General features: G+C 48.0%; 1 protein-coding gene across 9 annotated transcripts in view; it reads right to left on the bottom strand.

Annotated features, from left to right (window-relative positions):
* The window catches only part of NBEAL2 (neurobeachin like 2), a 190,276-nt gene that overhangs the window by 119,882 nt on the left and 50,027 nt on the right, over positions 1–20,367 (bottom strand). The window contains exon 1 of one of the 9 annotated variants that reach the window (XM_084859497.1): positions 391–528. The exons of the other annotated variants lie outside the window; for them this stretch is intronic. Within the exon in view, the coding sequence (XP_084715623.1) occupies positions 391–438 (48 nt within the window). The 5' untranslated portion in view covers positions 439–528. Of the gene's footprint in view, positions 1–390; positions 529–20,367 lie in introns of those variants that run through there. 9 annotated transcript variants of the gene reach the window in all.

The raw sequence follows: 20,367 nt of genomic DNA, 5'->3' as shown, positions 1-20,367 counted from the left end.
CATTTTAGATGCACACCCTTGAGCATGTACAAAGCGCCTTCCACTTGTGTAGGCAGAGCAATCATATCATTTCGTAACGCAGCACCCTTCACACGGAGCGAAACCCAGGAGCTGGGGAAGGGGTGGAGACTGTTTCGGCAGGATAATTTCCAACACACCACTTGGAAGCACATGCCAAAAATCGGCCATTCACCCAAGGCACTAGAGACGTGAAGGGTTATTTCATCGGCACGCTTCTCTCCTTGCAACCACATCTCAGTGCACCCTCGCGAGCATCAGATCTGCACAGACGGACACAAACTGCACACAAGAACGAGACGCACAGGCCACAGCCAAGTCAGAGGTGGCTTCAGCAGTTGCTACTCGAGAGCAATTTTGCAATGGGTTTACCTGGCAGGGGAAGGCAGGGGGCTTCCACGAACCAACCAAGTACTCCATAGTCAACAGGTGGAGGGGGCTATGTGAACCGGAGCAGCCGATCCATGCAGGCAACGGGGTCAGGACAGAGCTGTAGGGAAAGGCTCCGAAACAAGCAGCGGGGTGGGTGGAGTAGAGAAAGCGGAGGTTGTCAGAACCCAGAGAAAGCAACTCAACCAAAAAGAGTGGCTTTCACAGAGCGATGCTTCTTGGGTCAAAAGGGAGCACCAGGAAATGCCAAGTCACTATAACCAACAAACACTTCCTTTCCCTGCTGCAACGGATCTGACAGAAGAACACGCTGCCCCAACCACACGCTTGCATCGCTGAGAATACCCCCGTTGCTGCCAGCACAATAAAACAGCAACCTGAAGCGGGTCTCAGCTCACAGTTGCCGGCTGACAAACACACCCAGGCACAGACACTTACAGGTCTGTTCACACACCACTGGGATGCAGATATGAGTCACACAGACCCACGGCACTCGCTTGTCTTGAAACACGGGAGTTTGGCAGAGCCATGAGAATCCCGAGTACAGAGCTCCCCAGCCAGGCTCCCCTAGAGTGAGCTTGAGAATCCGGTTCCCTAGGTTTATTGGCAAGGGAGATGGCAGAGTTGTCCGTTCACACATTGGGAGCCAGTGTGACGTAGTGCATGGGCGCAGAACGTCAGGATTAGGGGCCAAATCCAGCTTGCCAGGTTTCCCCAGATGCCCCCCCGCCGCTGGGACTGCCCATCATTGGGTGGTTTCCCAGATTTTGCACAGTTTTTCCTCATTCTAAAAAGCCGAAAGGCCTCTCCTGAGGCTGAGTGACTGGCAGCAAGAGCTTTACGCTAAAATAAGCTGGCATTTTGGCCCCACCCCTTTCACCTTCGACCCTGCCCACCACTGGAATGTGGCCCCCAAGAGCTTCTCTTATATGGAATTTGGCCCTCAGGCTGAAAGAGGTTCTGCACCCCTGGTGTGGAGGTTACAGAGTATCAGACTAGGATGTGGAGACTCAGGTTCAAATCCCCACTCAGCCACAAAGCTCACATGGGGATCCTGGGCCAGTCATTATTGCTCAGCTTGGCCTACCTCACAGGGCTCTCGTGAGGATGAAGCAGGGAAAAGGAAAACCACGTCAGCTGACTTGAACTCTTAGGCGGAAAAGCAGGTTGTGAGCAATAAAACAAGTTTTTAAAGATAAATTGTGCAGGGCAGCTCTGGATTATTGTGGGGCCCCCTAAACCCTGCCCTCACCCCAAAAGGAGGCAGCAAAGGTTATCATGGTTTAAGGCAGAGGTAGGAAACCTGGTTCCCACCAGATGTTTTGGACCACAACACCCACAACCCCTGCCCATTGGCCATGGTGGCTGAGGATTATGGAAGTTGTATTCCAAAACATCTGGAGGGCAATAGGTTGCCTATCACTGGTTTAAGGTGAAGGGCTCTGAGATCCCTTTGTAACTTAACGTTTCTCTCCCGCCCTGCAACTTCAGTGAGCTCACATGGCAATTGGAACTCTGTCAGCATCTCAGGCACACACCAGCTGATCAGTTGCCAAGCACCCCTGGAATTAGGTGCATGCCAAGGACAGATGTGGGTAGTCAGAGCAGTTATCAGCCAGAGCAGTTCTGCTACCAAGGCCTGAAAGGTTCTGCCAGCCCTGCTCCCACTTCTTTTCCTTGCATTGCTGCATCTCCGCACAAAAGCAGCTACCTTGTTTTAGGGTTACCTGCTCAGATCCTTTGGACCCCTGCCTCTGGTATTCGACCTGTGCCTGCCCTGGACTTGCCTCCAAACTCTCAGGCAACCGGTAATCCCGCAGACACCAAAACCTGACTGCTTGGGGCTCCGACTGTGAACTGGGAAAATCTTGGAATTACATAGAAGGACTGAGCAGGTTATCCTGTGGAGAAAGGCTGGGCATGTTTCAGTTCCCTCCATTGCTCTATGCCCTCCCCCAAAAGCTGAGCAAGGCAATAGAAGCTAATCTGCCGATGGGTTTAATTTGCAAGATGTGCTCACAACTTGGCTTCCCTTGATACAAGAATGTGCTGCATGGGCAGCTAATTTTAGTGCGTTTGCTTTTTGTCCTTTAAGCACAGAACTCCGGTGTTAGGGTCTGGGTGCATCTTCCAGGCAGCATGTAAGAACCTAAGGATCAATTTGCTGGATCAGGCCAAAGGCCATTTCATCCAACATTCTCCTTTCTGACAGAAGCCAGTTGCTTGTCTTTGACAAGCAGGCAGGGCCGGCCCTACCATTAGGCAGAATGAGGCAATTGCCTCAGGCAGCAGATCTTGGGAGGTGGAAGCATGGTGTTAGAGGAAAACCCTGTGTGCCATGCAGCCTGCTCTGTGCCTGCTAAGTTAGCCTGCTGCGTTCAGGTGCAGTGGAGGATGCTGTCCCATAGTCATTGCTGAAGACTGATTTACCTGGCAGGACAGTTGGCTTTCATATACGGAATGGGAGCGGGCACCACCTTGTGCTTTGCTTCAGGCAGCAAAATGTCTTGGGCTGGCCCTGCAAGCAGGGCACAAGATGAGGATCTTCCTGTTTGACCCCACTGTCTGGTGCTCAGGGGTATACTGCCTCTGAACATGGAGGTTCCATGTCTATTTATCTCATTTTAAAATATTTACTAAACATTTATACCCCGCCTTTTCTCCTAGGAGATCAAGGTGGTGAACAACAACAACAAGCCATTGACAGGTCAGTAATCTGTGAATTTGTCAAATGATTTTTTTATTTTGATTTCTGAAAGCCAGTCTTACCCTGTAGGCTTTTTTCTTTTCGGTGTGTGTATTATATGTATGTATGTATGTTTTTAATTTCTATACTGCCCAATAGCCGAAGCTCTCTGGGCAGTTCACAAAAATTAAAACCAAACGGCGCACAATAAAACTATTTAAAACATACAGAACATTAAAACCACAATATAACAATACAACCACAATAAAACCTAGCAGCAGTGCAGGAATTTAAAATACAGATTTAAAATAGCAAAGCTAAAAGTCTAGAAAGCTAAAATGCTAAAATGCCTGGGAAAATAAAGAGGTCTTCACCTGGCGCCGGAAGGAATACAATGTAGGTGCCAGGCGAACCTCACTAGGGAGCTCATTACACAGCTGGGGTGCCACAGCAGAAAAGGCCCTCCTCCTAGTAGCCACCTGCCTCACTTCCTTTGGCAGCAGGAAATTCAAAGGAAAGGGCTCACGGAGAAGGGCCGCTGAGGATGATCTTAAGGTCCGGGCAAGCACATATGGGAGGAGGCGATCCTTCAGATAACCTGGCCCCAAGCCGCTAAGGGCTTGGAATGTTAATACCAGCACTTTGAATCGGGCCCGGAAATGGACTGACACCCAGTGCAGCTGAAAAAGTACTGGCGTAATATGAGCTCGCTGGCCAGTCCCTGTTAACAATCTTGCTGCCCTATTTTGGACCAGCTGAAGTTTCCGGTCCGTTTTCAAAGGCAGCCCCATGTATAATGCATTGCAGTTATTCATTGCAGTTACTCCAGATGAGAAGTTATCAGAGCATGGATAACTGTGGCTAGGCTATCTCTGTCCAGATAAGGGCGTAGTTGGTATACCAGCCTAAGCTGATAAAAAGTGCTCCGTGCCACTGAGTTCACCTGTGCCTCAAGTGACAGTTCTGGATCCAAGAGCACCCCCAAACTACGAACCTGATCCTTTAGGGGGAGTGCAACCCCCTCCAGATCAGGTTGAATATCACCTAGCCGGGCAGACGAACCACCTCTGTCTTGTCTGGATTGAGTTTCAGTTTATTGGCCCTCGTCCAGTCCATTACTGTGCCCAGGCACTGATTCAGAACAGCCACTGCCTCAGCTGGTTTTGATGAGAAAGCGAGGTAGAGCTGGGTGTCATCCTTATATTGATGGCACGTCAGCCCACACCTCCGGATAACCTCCCCCAGCGGTTTCATGTAGATGTTAAACAGCATGGGGGATAAAACAGAGCCCTGTGGAACCCCATGGCACAATTGCCATGGCACAGAGCAATAATCCCCCAGCACCACCTTCTGGAATCGGCCATCCAAGTAGGAGCGGAACGACTGCAGTGCAGTGCCTCCAACGCCCAACCCAGACAATCTTGTATCTTGGTGTAAGTTTGAACACTACCTGGGTTGTTGGCATTTCGGGGGGAGGAGGAAGCAAAGACGAAGTACCCAGAAAAAGCAGGCAGAAAACCCATCATAGGAGATATGTGAGAGGCCATGGAGACAATGCAAATCCTTGCATGCAAATCCTCCCATCCTCACTGGGAGTTTTTCAATTCCTCTCCCCCCAGCTCCCCCCCCCCCCCGCACACACAAGAGATTGGGCAAGTGGTTATTGAACAAGACAGCTTGCTGGAAAAAGGAGGGGCCAGCCAGGTCACAACTTGCCTGCGCCTTGACATTTGCAAAAGCAAATCCAAGGAGAGCCTTTAAAAAAAAAAAAAAACAACTTAGAGAATGACAGGAGGATGGGTTCAACCCTGGCCTTGACATTTTTTGCACTTGGGGCAAAAGACATGAATGGCACCCATCCCTTTCACACCTCTGAAACAGACACCAACACGGAAAGGAAAGGAGGAAAGTGAAAAAAGAAGCATTCACTTCCAGTCCCAGCATGGGACTGGTGATACTATCCACATTTTTTAACTCATAAGCTCAGTTCTCGGGCTTCCTTGGCACAAGCATATCAACAACAGGCAAGACAGGATTAAAACGGATGAGTGTTGGAAACATCCTAAAACTGTGAACAAGCTGTCAGTTCTAACTTCTCGCTCCTTGTGGAATTGATCAATCGACTACAATATAAAATCTTTGACCTGCTAAGGTGCCCCCACTGAACGGGCATCAGATTTTTAAAAACTATTTATGATGCCTGAAATGACTGGTGACTGATCAGCTAAAAACAAAGTAAGTGTGCTTCTTGCTTCAGAAGTATCGTTTTACTCGTATGGAAGTCCTATTAAATAGACAAAGGATGCCTATGATTAAATTGACTAAAAATTCTATTGGGCTTTAGTTAAATATGATTAAAAAGACTAAGAATTCTATTGGGCCTTAGTATCCCAGAATCCTTCACAGGAAATATGGAGGGGCTCAGAATTTTGGGTAGTGTTGCACCAACCAAACCCAGCCAACGTGGCTGGGAGCTTCATGCTAGCTACCTGCAAAATACAGGCAGAGCAGCTGTTAAGTTGGGGCCCATTGAACAGCCCGGGTACAGCGGGCTAGATTGTCGGCCTAGGGAGACCTGAGTTCAAATCCCCACTCAGCTATGAAGCTCAGTGGTTGGTACTGGGTCACTTATTATCTCTCAGACTAAACTACCTCACAGGGTTATTGCAAAGATAAAATGGGTAAGGGAAGGAGCCATGAACTCCTTGGAGGAACAGCAAGATATAAATCAGGCCTGCAGAATCTCTTTTAGCGGATGGGAGACTGAGCATCCCCACATAATACAGAAGACAGAAACAAAATTCAAAGTGATCTTGATAAACTGGAGCACTGGGCTGAAAACAACAGAATGAAATTGAATAGGGATAAATGCCAAGTTCTGCACCTAGGAAAAAGAAACTAAATGCACAGTTACAAGATGGGGGATACGTGGCTCAACAACACTACAAGCGAGAAGGATCTTGGAATTGTTGTCGATCACAAGCTGAATATGAGCCAACAATGTGATGTGGCTACAAAAAAGGCAAATGCTAATTTGGGCTGCATTAATAGAAGCATAGCTTCCAAATCCCGGGAAGTACTAGTTCCCCTCCACTCAGCACTGGTTAGGCCTCATCTGGAGTACTGTGTCCAGTTCTGGGCACCACACTTTAAGAAGGATGCAGACAAACTGGAAAAGGTCAGAGGAGGGCAACGAGGATGATCAGGGGACTGGAAACAAAGCCCTATGAAGAGAGACTGAAAGAACTGGGCATGGTTAGCCTTGAGAAGAGAAGACTGAGGGGAGATAGGATAGCACTCTTTAAGTCCTTGAAAGTTGTCACAGAGAGGAAGGCCAGGATCTCTTCTTGATCATCCCAGAGTGCAGGACACGGAAGAATGGTCTCAAGTTACAGGAAGCCAGACTCCGGCTGAACATCAGGAAAAATGTCCTGACTGCTAGAGCAATACGACAATGGAACCAATGACCTAGGGAGGCGTTCAAGACGAGGCTGGACAGCCATCTGTCAGGGATGCTCTGACTTGGATTCCTGCATTGAGCAGGGGGTTGGACTCGATGGTCTTAGAGGCCCCTTCCAACCCTACTATTCCATGATTCTATAAGCGGCTGTCAGCTGCCTCTGGGGGTGAATGGCAACACAATCAAGAAGTGAACAGAGCTGGAGGGTGCAAAGACACAGTGCAATGGGCTGCTTTCAGCACTGACAAGTGCTACAGTAGCGATTAAAGGTAGTTTTACAAGGGCCATTTGTTTTCACATACAAGACTGCGTCAAACCCAGGCTTGCCAATTCTTGTTCTCTGCCAAGCGTATCCGTTTGATGCGCAGGATTTCAAATGCCTGGCAGACATTTCTTGTGGCACAAGCTCTTGTGAGCAGCAGAAGAGAAGATGGATTGGTTCCTTATTTATTTAAGATGTTGCTACGCTGCTCTGCAGCAGTGCCCTCAGAGCAACCTGCCTACTATAAAATAATAAAATCATAATGAAAACTACGGTCGTAAAAATCACACACACACACCTCAAAAAGGAAGGAAGGAAGGGACAGCAGAGCAATAAAACAAAAGGCCAGCATGCAATCTCAGACGCTTAAAAAGGCAGGGCAATTAGGAAAGAATACAAGACTAAGGTAAGGGGGTCCCAAAGCTGCAGGGTACCACACCAGAAAAGGGCCTGTCCTCTCATCATCAACCACCTCACCTCAGCAGGGGGTGGGACTTAAAGGAAGGCCTAGGAGGTTGATTTTAGCATTCAAATAGTTTCATGAGGGAACAGGTTGTCCTCCAAGTAATCCAGTCCCAAGCCTTTTAAGGCCTTGTACGTCAAAACCACCGTCTTGAACTGAGTCTGGAAATGGCCCAGAAGCCAATGTAAATGCTTTAGAATGGGCAACATCTGTTCCGTACGAACAGCCCCCAGTTAAGAGCTGTACGGCTCTGTTTTGCACCAACCTCCATTTCCAAACAGTCCTCAAAAGGCAGCCCCATGCACAGCACACTGCTACGTATGAGGCAATGCCAGTGCATGGATTGCTGCGGTCTGGCTATCCACCCTTGTGGGAATGAGCGCATCTCTGACAACTGTTCACCATTTAGTCTCACATTGCAAAGAAGCATCAACTGCCAGAACTTGTCCACGTATATTTTTAAAAAGCACCTAAAAATTGCTAGACACTGCACAAAAATGTTACGATTAAAACACATACATGCAAAACCAGGCACTGCCCACATGCTTACAATCTAATTCAAAGATGAAAGGTTAGCAAGGGGAAAAAAAGGAAAGAGAAGGATGGCCAATCGAGATGTACGTGTCCTTAGCTTTTCATGGCCCGCTCAGCCACAAAATCTTAGGCCAAGCTCTAAAGGGGAAGGGGGATCCCTTCCCCCCAAGGATAAAAAGGGAGGGTGGTGATACTTCTCAAGCGCTCCAGAATTAAGAAGAGAAAGTCTCCTTGTGTAGCAAAGTAGGATCTGAAAGACCCGACAATGCTTTCAACAAAAACATACTCTTCACCACTTCCTCTGCTCTCTCCAACCTGTCCCCATCCTGTCCGAAACAGAAACTTGGGTTCCTGCTTTGAGTAGCTCTAACATACCTCATCGACTGGCTTCAGGCTGCAGCTGTGCAACTGTAGCCACATTTGGCCCTACAGAGTCACAGAACAGGCAAAGGGAAACCTCGTAGTGCAAAGGCGAATCCTATTGTGGTTAGCGTTCGTTCCCTCTTCTTGAGGAGCCACTGTTCATCCTAACTCAGCGGTTCTCCAACTATGGGCTGGGTTGCACTTGTGGGAACCTCTTAGAGGAGGCGCACAAAGTTTCACGGCAGGATGGGATCCTTGGACAGATGGACTGTTCCTCCCTGCCCCAGCCAATGTAGCAGAGAGTTCTCATTGGTTCACGTTTACTGGCGCTGCGTCTCAGGCGGAGACCATTCCCTCCACATAACCACAACCACAGGTGGGAAATGCTTCTGCTTCGTTCCGTTTCCCCACGTGTGGGTTTAGGAGGGGCTCAGAAGTAGCTTTTTCTATTCCCTTTTCTAACACTAGATTGGATTAGTTAGCCAAGCCCAAATGTTTGTACACAGCAGCAGGTTGCATACTGACAAACTATGTGCAAAACTCTACTTAAAAGGCGGTGTGTGTGCGTGTAGAATTTTAGATGGGGTCCAAACGAAAAAACAAACAAACACTGTCATAGTCCCCACCCCACCCCCATAACCACAAGAACATAAGAAGAGCCCTGCTGGATCAGACCAAGGGTCTACATAGTCCAGCATTCTGTTCACACAGTGGCCAACCAGCTGCCCATGGGAAACCCATAAGCAGGAGTTGAGTGCAACAGCACCCTCCCGCCCATGTTCCTCAGCAACTGGAGTACATAGGCATACTGCCTCTGGTACTGGAGGTAGCATATAGCCATCAGGACTAGCAGCCATTGATAGCCTTCTCCTCCAGGAATTTGTCTAACCTCTTCAAAAACCATCCAAGTTGGTGGCCATCACTATAACTTGTGGTAGCAAATTCCATAGTTTGACTATGTGCTGTGTGAAGAAGTCCCAGAGGAGGGCAATGAAGATGATCAGGGGACTGGAAGCAAAGCCCCATGAGGAGAGACAGAAAGAACTGGGCATGTTTAGCCTTGAGAAGAGAAGACTGAGGGGAGATAGGATAGCGCTCTTCAAGTACTTGAAAGGTTGTCACAGAGAGGAAGGCCAGGCTCTCGTCTCGATCATCCCAGAGTGCAAAACACGGAAGAATGGGCTCAAGTGACAGGAAGCCAGATTCTGGCTGAACATCAGGAAATATGTCCTGGCTGCTAGAGCAAGACGACAATAGAACCAATTACCTGGGTAGGTGGTGGGCTCTCCCACACTGGAGGCATTCAAGATGAAGCTGGAGAGCCATCTATCAGGGATGCTTTGACTTGAACTCCTGCACTGAGCAGGGGGCTAGACTCGATGGTCTTATAGACCCTCCCAACCCTACTAGTCTATGATTCTATGATGATTCTATGAAATAAATAAAATTTGTTGGACCACAACCCCCATCATCCCCATCCAACATGGCCAAGGCTACTGATGGCTACTACCAGGGGTGTTGGTAGGCACTTAAATGATTCGGGCCGAGGCCCATAAGACACAATCTGCACTAATTAATATCTATGTATGCAAATTTAGAATTACTAGGATTTATTTATATTTCACTGGAGACAAAGCCAACCAGTTAATTGTTCAGCCAAATCGTTTTAAATGAAATACATGCTTCAACTAATTTGCACCCTGGTCCAGGTCATCCCAAGCCAATGGAAAATTATTTTTCTAAGCTTAATTGCTTGGCAGGGAAAACTTTTGGGGAGGGACTGTTGCAGGATGTGCCAAGGGGAGAGGTAACCCTTTCCTCCCCTGCTACAACCCCCCTTAAAAACTGCCCTCTGCATTTTATTTATGTTTTATTATTACATTTATATGCTGCCTTTTTTTCTTCTTGCAAGGAACCCAAGGCAGCTTACATGGTCCTCCTCCTATTCCTCACAACAGCCCTGTGTGGTAGGTTAGGAAGAGAGTCAGTGACAGGCCCAAAGTCACCCAGTGAGCTTCATGGCTGAGTGGGGACTAGAATCCCGGTCTCCCAAATCCCAGTCCAACATTCTAACCACCACACCACACTGATATGACAATTAAGCTGAGAAAAACACACACACCTTCCATTAGCACCAATGGACACTCAAGGCTCTGTGGAATAGATCCGGGGCCCTGGGAAACAGATCCGGGGGCCTAGCAATGCCCCTGGCTACTACTCATGATGGCTATATATTGCCTCTGATATCAGGGGCAGTATGCCTCCGAACACCAGTTACTAGGGGACACGAGTGGGTGGTGCTATTGCAGTCGTGTCCTGCTTGTGGGCTTCCCCCACTGGTGCATCTGGGTGGCCAGCGTGAGAAGAGAATGTTAGACTGGATAGACCTTTGGTCTGACCCAACAGGCCTATTTTTAGGAGCCACCTCAGCTAGAGCTGGGCTTCTCGTTCAGCCATTGGTTGTTCAGCTCTCAGGCGAACCCGCTTCCGAGGACTGTTGTGAGGAGAAAATGAGCCACCTCAGACCTGCCACCCTGAAACCCTAAAGAGGACAGACGAGACAACACGGGTGTTAAAAACAAACTTAACAGTCTATGCTGAGAAAACCTAATTCGAGACGCATGTGGACACCACAAAACTGGGGAGAAAGGCAAAGAAAAGGGGAGGTGCAGCAGTATCAATGTCATTGAAAGGAAGCCTGGGGCGGGGGGCTTAGTGGTTCCAGGGCATAGACTGAAGGCACAGGCGGCAGCCACTTTGCTGAAGCTAAGCTGGTCTGGGTCTGGTCAGTGCTTGGAGAGAAGACCCCCTGGGAACCACATGTAGCCACCTTGAGCTCCACAGTGGGAGAAAGGTGGGATATAAGTGTAATAAATAACTAACTTTTTATTTTCCCAGGCATTTTAGCATTTTAGCTTTCTAAATTTTTAGCTTTGCTGTTTTAAATCTGTATTTTAAACTCCTGCACTGCTGCTAGGTTTTATTGTGGTTGTATTGTTATATTGTGGTTTTAATGTTCTATATATTTTAAATTGTTTTATTGTGTGTTGTTTGGTTTTAGTTTCTGTGAACCGCCCAGAGAGCTTCGGCTATTGGGCGGTATAGAAATGAAATAAATAATAATAATAAATTAGTGGCACACAGGGCCAGTGAAGCAGCTGCGCCAGATGTGGCAGAGACCATGATCGCCACACAGAAGGTCATAGAATCATAGAATCACAGTACAGTAGGGTTGGAAGGGGCCTACAAGGCCATCGAGTCCAACCCCCTGCTCAGTGCAGGTCGCAGGTTCAATCCCCAGTGTCTCCCGTTGAAAGGCCCCCAGGTAGCAGCACTGAGCTAAATGGACCAGTGGTCTGAGTCCATATAAGGCAACTTCATCTGTTTGTGTTGGTGCCATTAGAGAAAGACAAATTGCCAGTTAACTGAGTTTAAAACAACAACAGTTGTTGGCGACATCTGCTTGGATTTTCCATCTCAGTCACCACAATAACTTTTCACCGGGGACCCTAATCTAACATTTCAGCCATTAACAGTGTAATCCTATGCATGTTTAGGCAGAAGAAAGTCCTACACTCCCAGAATTCCCCAGCCAGCCTTGCTAGCTGGGGAATTCTGGGAGCTGTAGGACTTTCTGTTTCAACATGCATAGGATCATGCCCGTAGACCCACAAGTCCTGCCTCTATGAAACATGTCCGGCACTGACCTACAGGCCATCATAACCTATACCCTATGTGCACAACCAGCGCATCAACGGAACCTTCCATGCTCTCCTGGTTTGGAGAGGATTGGCAAGTTGAGGACAGCGCAGACTTGTGATTGGCTGGGAGCCCCCACATAACGTTCCAGCTGCATCAGCTCCAGTCATACAGCCAAACTGCACATTAGGCTAATCACAGAGCATGTAGCTGAGGGTTCACTCGTTCTTTCCCCAAGGGTAATCGGACTGGGACCCCTGTGTACCAGGAGGGGAGGATTAAACCTTTCCCCCTCCAACGTTGGTTTCCAAAAATTGAAGGTCAATGGAGGGTTTTTTTCTATGTTAACCCCCCCGCTGCTACGGAGGCGGGGGGGATTTCAGGAAGAAATGGGGCAGGTTTAATCCTTCCCTCCTGGTGCATGCTTAAATTTAGAGACAAGAAAAAGCTAACCCTTAGCTACATGCTGCGTGGTAGTTTGGCTGTTAGGAAGTCTGTCTGCAGGAGGGCTTTCGCAACTCCCTAATTTGGCCTCAACTGTCCTCTTTTACCTACTCTTGCCACAAGCTTTTTCCCCAGATAGAGACCCCAGAAAAGGCTTATGCATCCACAGTAAACTTGATCCCATATAAACCCTTAAATCCAGCCTAGCTGCAAACACAACCCTTCACTCTAATGGGATCATCCATTCAGTCAGGCTCCCAACAACATCCCAACACAGCCCAAACCTACACCTGCCCCACAGATCACAATCCATTTCCTCGGCAGGTCTCCCACACATTAAAAATACCAAACCTTCAGCCGCGCAAGTCAGGCTGCTTCTTACCGCATGCCCGACATCAGTGTTGCCAAAATCCATCTTCTCATCCTAGCCACCCTGGCCACAGCTGCTCAGAAAGGCCTCCTTTGCTGGCTTTGGCTCCGCTCATCTCTTCCTCCAAGGAGACAGGGCGAGGCTCTGCGCTACGCTGTGAACGGGTCGAGTATGTGCGGCCTTTGGAAAGACATGCTCAGGCACCGCCACATGGCCAGGCCCCAATTACACCTGTGGGATTTTGGGAAAGTTGCCGAAACTGAGCGTTACACGCCCTTTCTCTGCTCTCTTGGTGCTCTTCCTTCGGGGGTGGGGGAGAGATTAAGCATGTACAATATGTGGAGAAAACCTCCCTTTCGCTCTGCGGCAAGGCTTCCTGTTCCAACATGTTCTAGCAGGGAAGGGGGAAGACAGACAGATGGGTGGCCCGTGCGAGAGACAGACAGACACACTCCTGTGTTTCCTGCCCTTGAGTGCAGTAACAACTGTTCTATGTAGTAATTCCCCTTCTCAAACTGCGGCCTAGCCCAGCTTGTAAAGCCTGTTTGGTTGCTCCTAGGCTGGGCAGATTTATTAAACTGATTAATATTTCAGAAAGAGAGAGAGAGAGAGTCACGATTAGCTCCATAAAACACCATAATTTTAAAAAGAGACCATGCTGTCCCCGCGTCCAATGAACGCCCCCATGTTCTCTACCTCCAATCCCCACCCTTGGCTATATCACCACCCTTATTCCCCTTATCTCTAGGGTTTGTGTTGTGTGTGCATAATGTGTACTATTACATGGAATCACAGAAACTGGTATGGGGTGTTGGAACTGCATATTCCAAGGATCTCAGCTTCCACAGAAACAGCTTCCTGGCCCTTAAAACTGCTTCCCGCAACCTGGTGCCCTCTAGACCTAATGCTGTTGTCACTTTTTCACATTTAATTTTCTTCTGATCTTACAGTTTGCAATTCTTCCCACCACCACCACCACATGTATTGCATATAAACCTGAAACTCTCCATAAAATTCCACGCATCTGACAAAGTGGGCTACAGTCCACGAAAGCTCATGCCAGAATAAATGTGTTAGACTTCAAAGTACCACAATTGTCTTTGCTATTTTTAGCGTGGATGAGTTCCTGTGATGAGTTCCTGTGAAGTCCATTTGACAAAGCAGCTCCACCCTCACTTCCTTAACCTCTGTTGACAACCTTTTTTTTCTTTCTCTCTCTCTCTCTCTTTCTTTCTTTCTCTTCTTTTGAAACCTCGACCAAGCAATATATTTGTGCAGATGAATGGAGACAAGTTTAAAAGGGCAGCAGCGATTCATATAGGGCGGGATAGAAATGTTTTAAATACATAAAAATACAAAATTATCAAGACATCATCCCAAGTGGTCCAATGAGTTCACCTCAGCTAAATGCTTGCAGGTGACTACCCCTTGTAGATAAGGGCTCTGTGGCAAGGGAAGCTGCATGTGACAGTCACCTCTCATTCAAGCAGTCCATGAAAAGAGGCAACACATCCTCCCAGATCAAGTGCCCTGTATACTAGGCGCCATCACACATGGTATGGAGGAAATGGAGAGGAGGAAACGTTTCTCCTGGACACAGGAACCTCGGTTGCGTTATGGAATCGATAGGCAACAGATTCAGGACAACAAAGAGAATGCACAAAACGCATAAGTATTATTACACGCATAAGTATTATTGCATGGAACTGGCATGGAGAGCCAGTGTGGTGTAGTGGGTAGTGTTGGACTGGGAGCCAGGAGATCTCGGTTCTAATCCCCACTCGGCCATGGAAGCTCACTGGGTGACTTTGGGCCAGTCACAGACTCTCAGCCCAACCTACCTCACAGGGTTGTTGTTGTGAGGATAAAATATGGAGGAGGAGGATAATGTAAGCCACCTTGGGTTCCTTGCAAGAGGAAAAAAGGTAGGATATAAATGCGATAAACAAACAAACAAACTTGCTGCTGCAAGATCTGGGGAAGGTCACTGGCTTAGATGGCTTTAAAGGAGAATTAAACGAATTCACAGAGGAGAAGGCCTATCAGCGGCAACTGGCTGTAATGGCTCAATAGTACTTCCATGTTCAGAGGCTGCCTATCTTTGAACAATGGTCATTGGGAGGCACACAGGTGGGGGTCAGCTGTCACCTTCATGCCCCAACTGTGGCCATCCTGCAGGCATTTGGCTGGCCAATGCTGGAAACAGGATGCTGGATTTCACAGCTGGATTTCACAGCTGAATTTCAGGATGCTGGATGCAGGATCCTGGATGCAGGATTTCACAGCTGGATTTCCATTGGTCTGATCCAACAGGGCTCACTGCTAATCTGTCAGTTTGTCCAGCTGTACTGACCCATGCCTCATCTGAGCGGAGGGGCAGCAGCAAGCTATGGACAACTGCTGGTCCCCAATGACCACCAGTTAATTTGCTTGCTTGCTCATTTATTTATTTATTTATTTATTTACTTACTTACTTACTTACTTACTTACTAGCAAACGGACCTGGTTTTACGCAGGTTGGACTGGCCCTTAGTTTGATACAGCGAAACTTCCAAACAAACTTACGCAGCTGCCAGAGCCGGACTTTTTGTGTCTGCCCTGAGTGAAGCCACACCGACTGGTACCCCCCAGGCACAACCCCTGCCATAATGCACTCCTGTAGCCGCCCGAGGGAGGTCTGCCTACTCCACTCCCCTGAGGGGGGCTGCCCCAGAACAGGGGAGGAAGAGGAAGGCATATAACTCTGCACCTCGGTGTACTAATCTCCTGTAGCTTCAAACTGTATGGACTGCAAAGCTATGTGGTGGTTAGCAAAGTCTGCCCAGAGCAGATGAAGTTGTTACTGCAGGCATCAATCACAGGGACACAGTTAAATTAATTAAAATTAATTAATACATTAAAAAAACAAAATGACATCAGGGTTCACACCCCTAGGGTCCCCTTAGTATGTATGCCAAGTTTCAGGTGTCTAGGTTTCACAGTCTTAGCACTATGGCTCTGATGGATGGAGAAAGAAAGACAGACAGACACAAACACTCTTCTCACTCTTTTATTATTACAGATTTAATTTATAACCTGCCAAAAATGGTGCTCAAGACAGCTAGTAAAACACTTGTCATTATGATGGGTGTTGTGTGTGTAGGACTGTATACCAGAAGCAGGAGAACACCGGCATGGGAGTTAAACCTGCCCTTTGCAGCACTGGTGTCTGAGTCAAGGGGCAGATCTTGTTTCCTCAACTGTGTCCCAGATTGCGCCCCAATTTGCACAGTCCCAAAGAAATCAAGAAGGGCCACTGAGGACCAAGCCAGCAATTACTGTTACGGCCCTATTTGAATCTGTATAACTCTGTCCTGGATATCATTTTCCTGGACATGCTGGACAGATCCTAGAAACTGCCTTTTTATATGTATTGTTGTTTTATTAAAAGCATTTATACCCTGCTTGTTAGCCAAAAAGGCTCTCAGAGCGGCTTACATAAGCTCAACACCAAACAAGATAGTCCCAGACTGCAGGCTTACAATCTAAACAACACAACACAAAAGGAAAAAGGGATGAAGAGGGAAAAGGAAAACAAACATACTCAGACACCAGTTCTGAAAGATATATAGTTCTTATAATGACCGGCTGGAATGGAAACAGTTCAGACAGAGGAGGAGTCCGATGGAGCTGGTCATTCAGCAGAGCTGATGGCCTGGCCTTGCTTCCCATCTCCCTCTGCTGCAGCCTGATGGAATGGCAAGTCCCTGTGAGCATCCCCACGTTTGTTCACGTGCAATGCAACAGAGCGTTGAAATATGGCTTCCCGAGCTGGAGAAATGGTGGCCTTTGAAAAGGGCCAAAGGCTTGCACTCAGGATTGAAACACCTCCTCCCCACCTTCCAACAGCTGCAAATCCAATCCAAGGCCCTTTCTGGCTTCTCAGGTTTCACCAGATATTCCTCACATGTTTTCTGAGTTTTCTGGACAAGACATGAGGTCTAGAGGCTTGCTTTTAAAGGAGCCCCCTCACCTCCCAAACACATCCTTTCAGGAAGAGAACCAAGACAAAGTAGCAAGTTCTACATCTGTATCAGATTGCAGACTTTAATTAGCATTGATGGAAACAATTGCCCGACACCTTTAATTGTATGATTGACAGATCTAAAAGGTCTGTGTAAATACACATGTGTGATATTGGAACCAGACCAAAAAGAAGCTTGCATAGCTCCCTTTGCTTTTCACAAGAGGCAAAACCATCCTACATCCCAGAAGCCGGTGTCTCGACTTGGATAAACAACTGGGTCTCCCCTCAATTCTCCTGCTCAGCAGGGGAGCTGAGTATCTTCTCCATCTCCACAAATAGATTAAATTGTTCTTCCCCCTCAGGAGGAGAATCTGGGAAGCAGCAGGCCATGTTGAACACATTTGATGACAACAAAGAAATCAACTTCCTCCAGAGGAAGAGAGCCCCAGCTGATAAGAACAATGGGAGAGAAACAGCTTCTTCAAAAATGTCTCCCCCGAGCTCCTCTGCCCTTGATTTCCACACCAAGGAAATGCAGCAAGACAAGAGTGGAGAGCAGACTTGCTCCACTTTCTCAAATACCCACCAACTGTTGAGGTAGCTCTTTGGTCTAAATAGGGATGGCTGAGCATTTAATTTCAGTATGGCTCTGAAAAGAATTTACCAAAAGTCACAAAGTTCTCCCTCTATGGGATAAAAAGGAGGTGAGATTTTGGGGGGTGGGGGGAGAAATGGAAACGGACAGAGGTGTTCATCCAGGCCCAGGGCTTTGAGCACTTAGCTCTTCAAAGTCTGGGTTTGTATCCCTGTGTATTCAACCATGTTTGTGGTGGTGAATTAGGGTCGCCACCTCTTTTCTCTGATGGGCTCCTCATCTTTATGACAGGCAGGTTCACTGTGGTCCTCTCCATGCTGGGAGCAGTTGTATGTATTGAATTTGGCCGGTGCAAATGAGCATGGAAGCTCAACTGGGTGAATTTGGGCCAGTCACAGACTCTCAGCCCAACCCACCTCACAGGGTTGTTGTTGTGAGTATAAAATGGAGAGGAGGAGGATAATGTAAGCCGCCTTGGGTTCCTTGCAAGAGGAAAAAAGGCGGGGTATAAATGCAAGCGAGCAAGCAAGCAAGCAAATGTGCGAGAAATTTGTTTCAGCCTGTTTTTGTTAAGAATTTACCAAAATTTGCAAAGCTCATATTTGGGAGAGAAAGCACTTGAGATTTAAACCATTTAAATGTAGGAGAAAGCAAATCTGACAGATTTGGCCATTCCTAGTTCTAGGGCTGGAAACCCTCCGCAGCCTTCATTCCAATTTAGTGTGTCTGATTAATCTAAATTAATCGGACGCACTAGTTGTTATCGTAACATTATTTCTGGAGGGATCCTCCCCCTACCTCTGGAACTAATGCCTGGAGGGAAACAGGGAGAAACCATTAATTCGGATCTTTACATAGTCCGGGCGCGATATCCGATGGAGGGAGAAGATGAAATTGTTAGGGAGAACAAGTCCAAAAGGGCAATCTCGTCAGAAGAGATGGGCAGGTGCAAGCACATCTATGAAGCAGTCTTGTTCCAATTCAGATCAATTGTCCATCTGGGCCCACAATTGCCCGCTCCACTTGAACGCGTCTCTCCAAAGCCTTGGGGAAAAGGTCTTTTCTAGCCCTGCTTAGCATGAGTTTTTAACTGGAGATGCCGGGGATTGTATCTGGGACATTCTGCACACCAAGCACATCTAAACTACGGCCAGACAGTGGGACTGGTGTGGCCAACCCCATGGCCACGCTGGAGGGCTTCCGGTTTCCCTACCATGAGGCAGAATAAGGCAGCTTCCTCAAGTGGCAGTTGCTGGGCGGGGGATTGGCAAAGCAGAGGACACAGCTGTAGAGAGCAAGGGTGTCTGTACCCCATGGACAGCCCTGTGCCCCCTAAGGTAGCCTGCTCCCCTCAGCCACAGTAGGAGACCCTGTCCCATCCAGTGGGGCTGGTGGCTCCAATGTCAGTGGGGTGGTGAATCCGCTCTGGGTCTCAGTCAGAACTCTAAAGGAGCTCTCCAAGGTGCTGAACCCAACCCCCAGAATAGGTTCAGCACCTTGGAGAGCTCCTTTAGAGTTCTGACTGAGACCTGAAGTGGATTTACTGCCCCCCTTACATTGGAGCCACCAGCCTTCACTGGAGCCCACCCCCCGCCCCCGGTGATCTTCAATGGAGAATTTGTAACTTTTTAAAATTCTCTGATTTAAGGAACACTGTATTAAAGGGAGAGTTTTTAATAGCAAGATGCAACGGTATGTCACAAGAACAGCCTTCCCACAAGCCTGGCTGGGGATAATGCGGGTTGTAGTTCAACATAGCTCAAGGGTGCGAGGTTGGGGAAGGCTGTTAGAAGCATCTTCCACACCACTCACCAGGATGATATTCTAGACTCCCGTTTTTATGCTCCTCAATTACTTGAGCTCTACCGTTGGCTTGGCTCCGTCATTATGAACATTCACCCTCTGTGAACAATGGCATTTCCTTTTCACCTGAGGAATATAAATTCCTGTGCCCGGTAACTCCCAGCCATTTCTTCTGGACGTACACAGTGAGCAAAGTTATCCATTGAATGAGGAACGTGCTGTGCCACATTTCCTAAAAGTATATACCTTGATATTTTTTTGCTAAGTTATATAAAGTATATCCCTCCTAGACATACTGCTCTATTTTGTTGTAAATAACTATGCGTACTTGTTTAGAGAAACCTAATTATCATCCATTGTTATTTAGGAAATGTACGAAGTACCAAGTAGGAAGCTTCAAAAACCATTATAAAAGCTGTCCTTTTCTCCTCAGCAATTAAAATAACTGATTTACCGCCAATCCACCCAAGGCAAATTGTTTAGCACACCCCTACTGAAGTTCATTAGGGCTGGCTAGGGCCCATGTCAAATTGCTTCGAGGGCTAGAATGCTCCGCAGGTTGCTGCCCAGTTGGCCACCCCCAACACCAACCATTGCCTGTTTGAAGGTACTGCACTACCTCAGTGATGTTCACAACATCCCTGCAAGGTAGGTCCATGTTATGCTGCAGATGAGAGGCTGAGAGAAGAGCGCGTTATGTAAGGGTTGCCGACTCAGGTACAGCTGACGGGAGATTTGAATGGGGGACTGGCAGGAACACTGACTGAATTTAGCTGAGGGACTTTATTACTATGCAGAATGCTACACAGCCATTCGATTCGGGGTGGGGAACCTGCGGCCCCGTCAGGAAGGGGAAGGCCGTCCCTTTGGCGTTACGCTGTTGGCTTCATCAATGTGCACAAAAAGAGGGCGACCCGTCCATCCCGTGAGCCACCAGCGGCCCACACAGCATGCCAAGAAAAACAGAAGAGCTTCCGGGGGTGGCTGGGGGGGAACTGAAAGCACCAAGCTGGTCCCACGGCTCCCAGCCCGCCCTCGTTCAATATTGACTCAGGGATGAAGGTGCCTGGATCTGCCCAGCGCTCCCAGATCCAGGAGGCGGAGGAAAGGGGAGGCAAGGCAACGGCCCCCTCATGTTTACTTTTCTCTATGACAGCCACTCTGGTTGCCAAGGTAACCAGGGCCCACGGAAGGCCTCAGAGATGCTCTTGTGTACCTGGCCTGGACGTGTGTGTGTCTGTGGGTGGGAAGGTACCATATGAAGCTGGGGATTC

The sequence above is a fragment of the Heloderma suspectum genome, chromosome 5 (genome assembly GCF_057233095.1).
Source record: "Heloderma suspectum isolate Gila_16-S chromosome 5, 16-S_ref, whole genome shotgun sequence".
NCBI classification, from domain to species: Eukaryota; Metazoa; Chordata; class Lepidosauria; order Squamata; family Helodermatidae; genus Heloderma; species Heloderma suspectum.
This window is presented reverse-complemented; position numbering and strand designations above follow the sequence as displayed.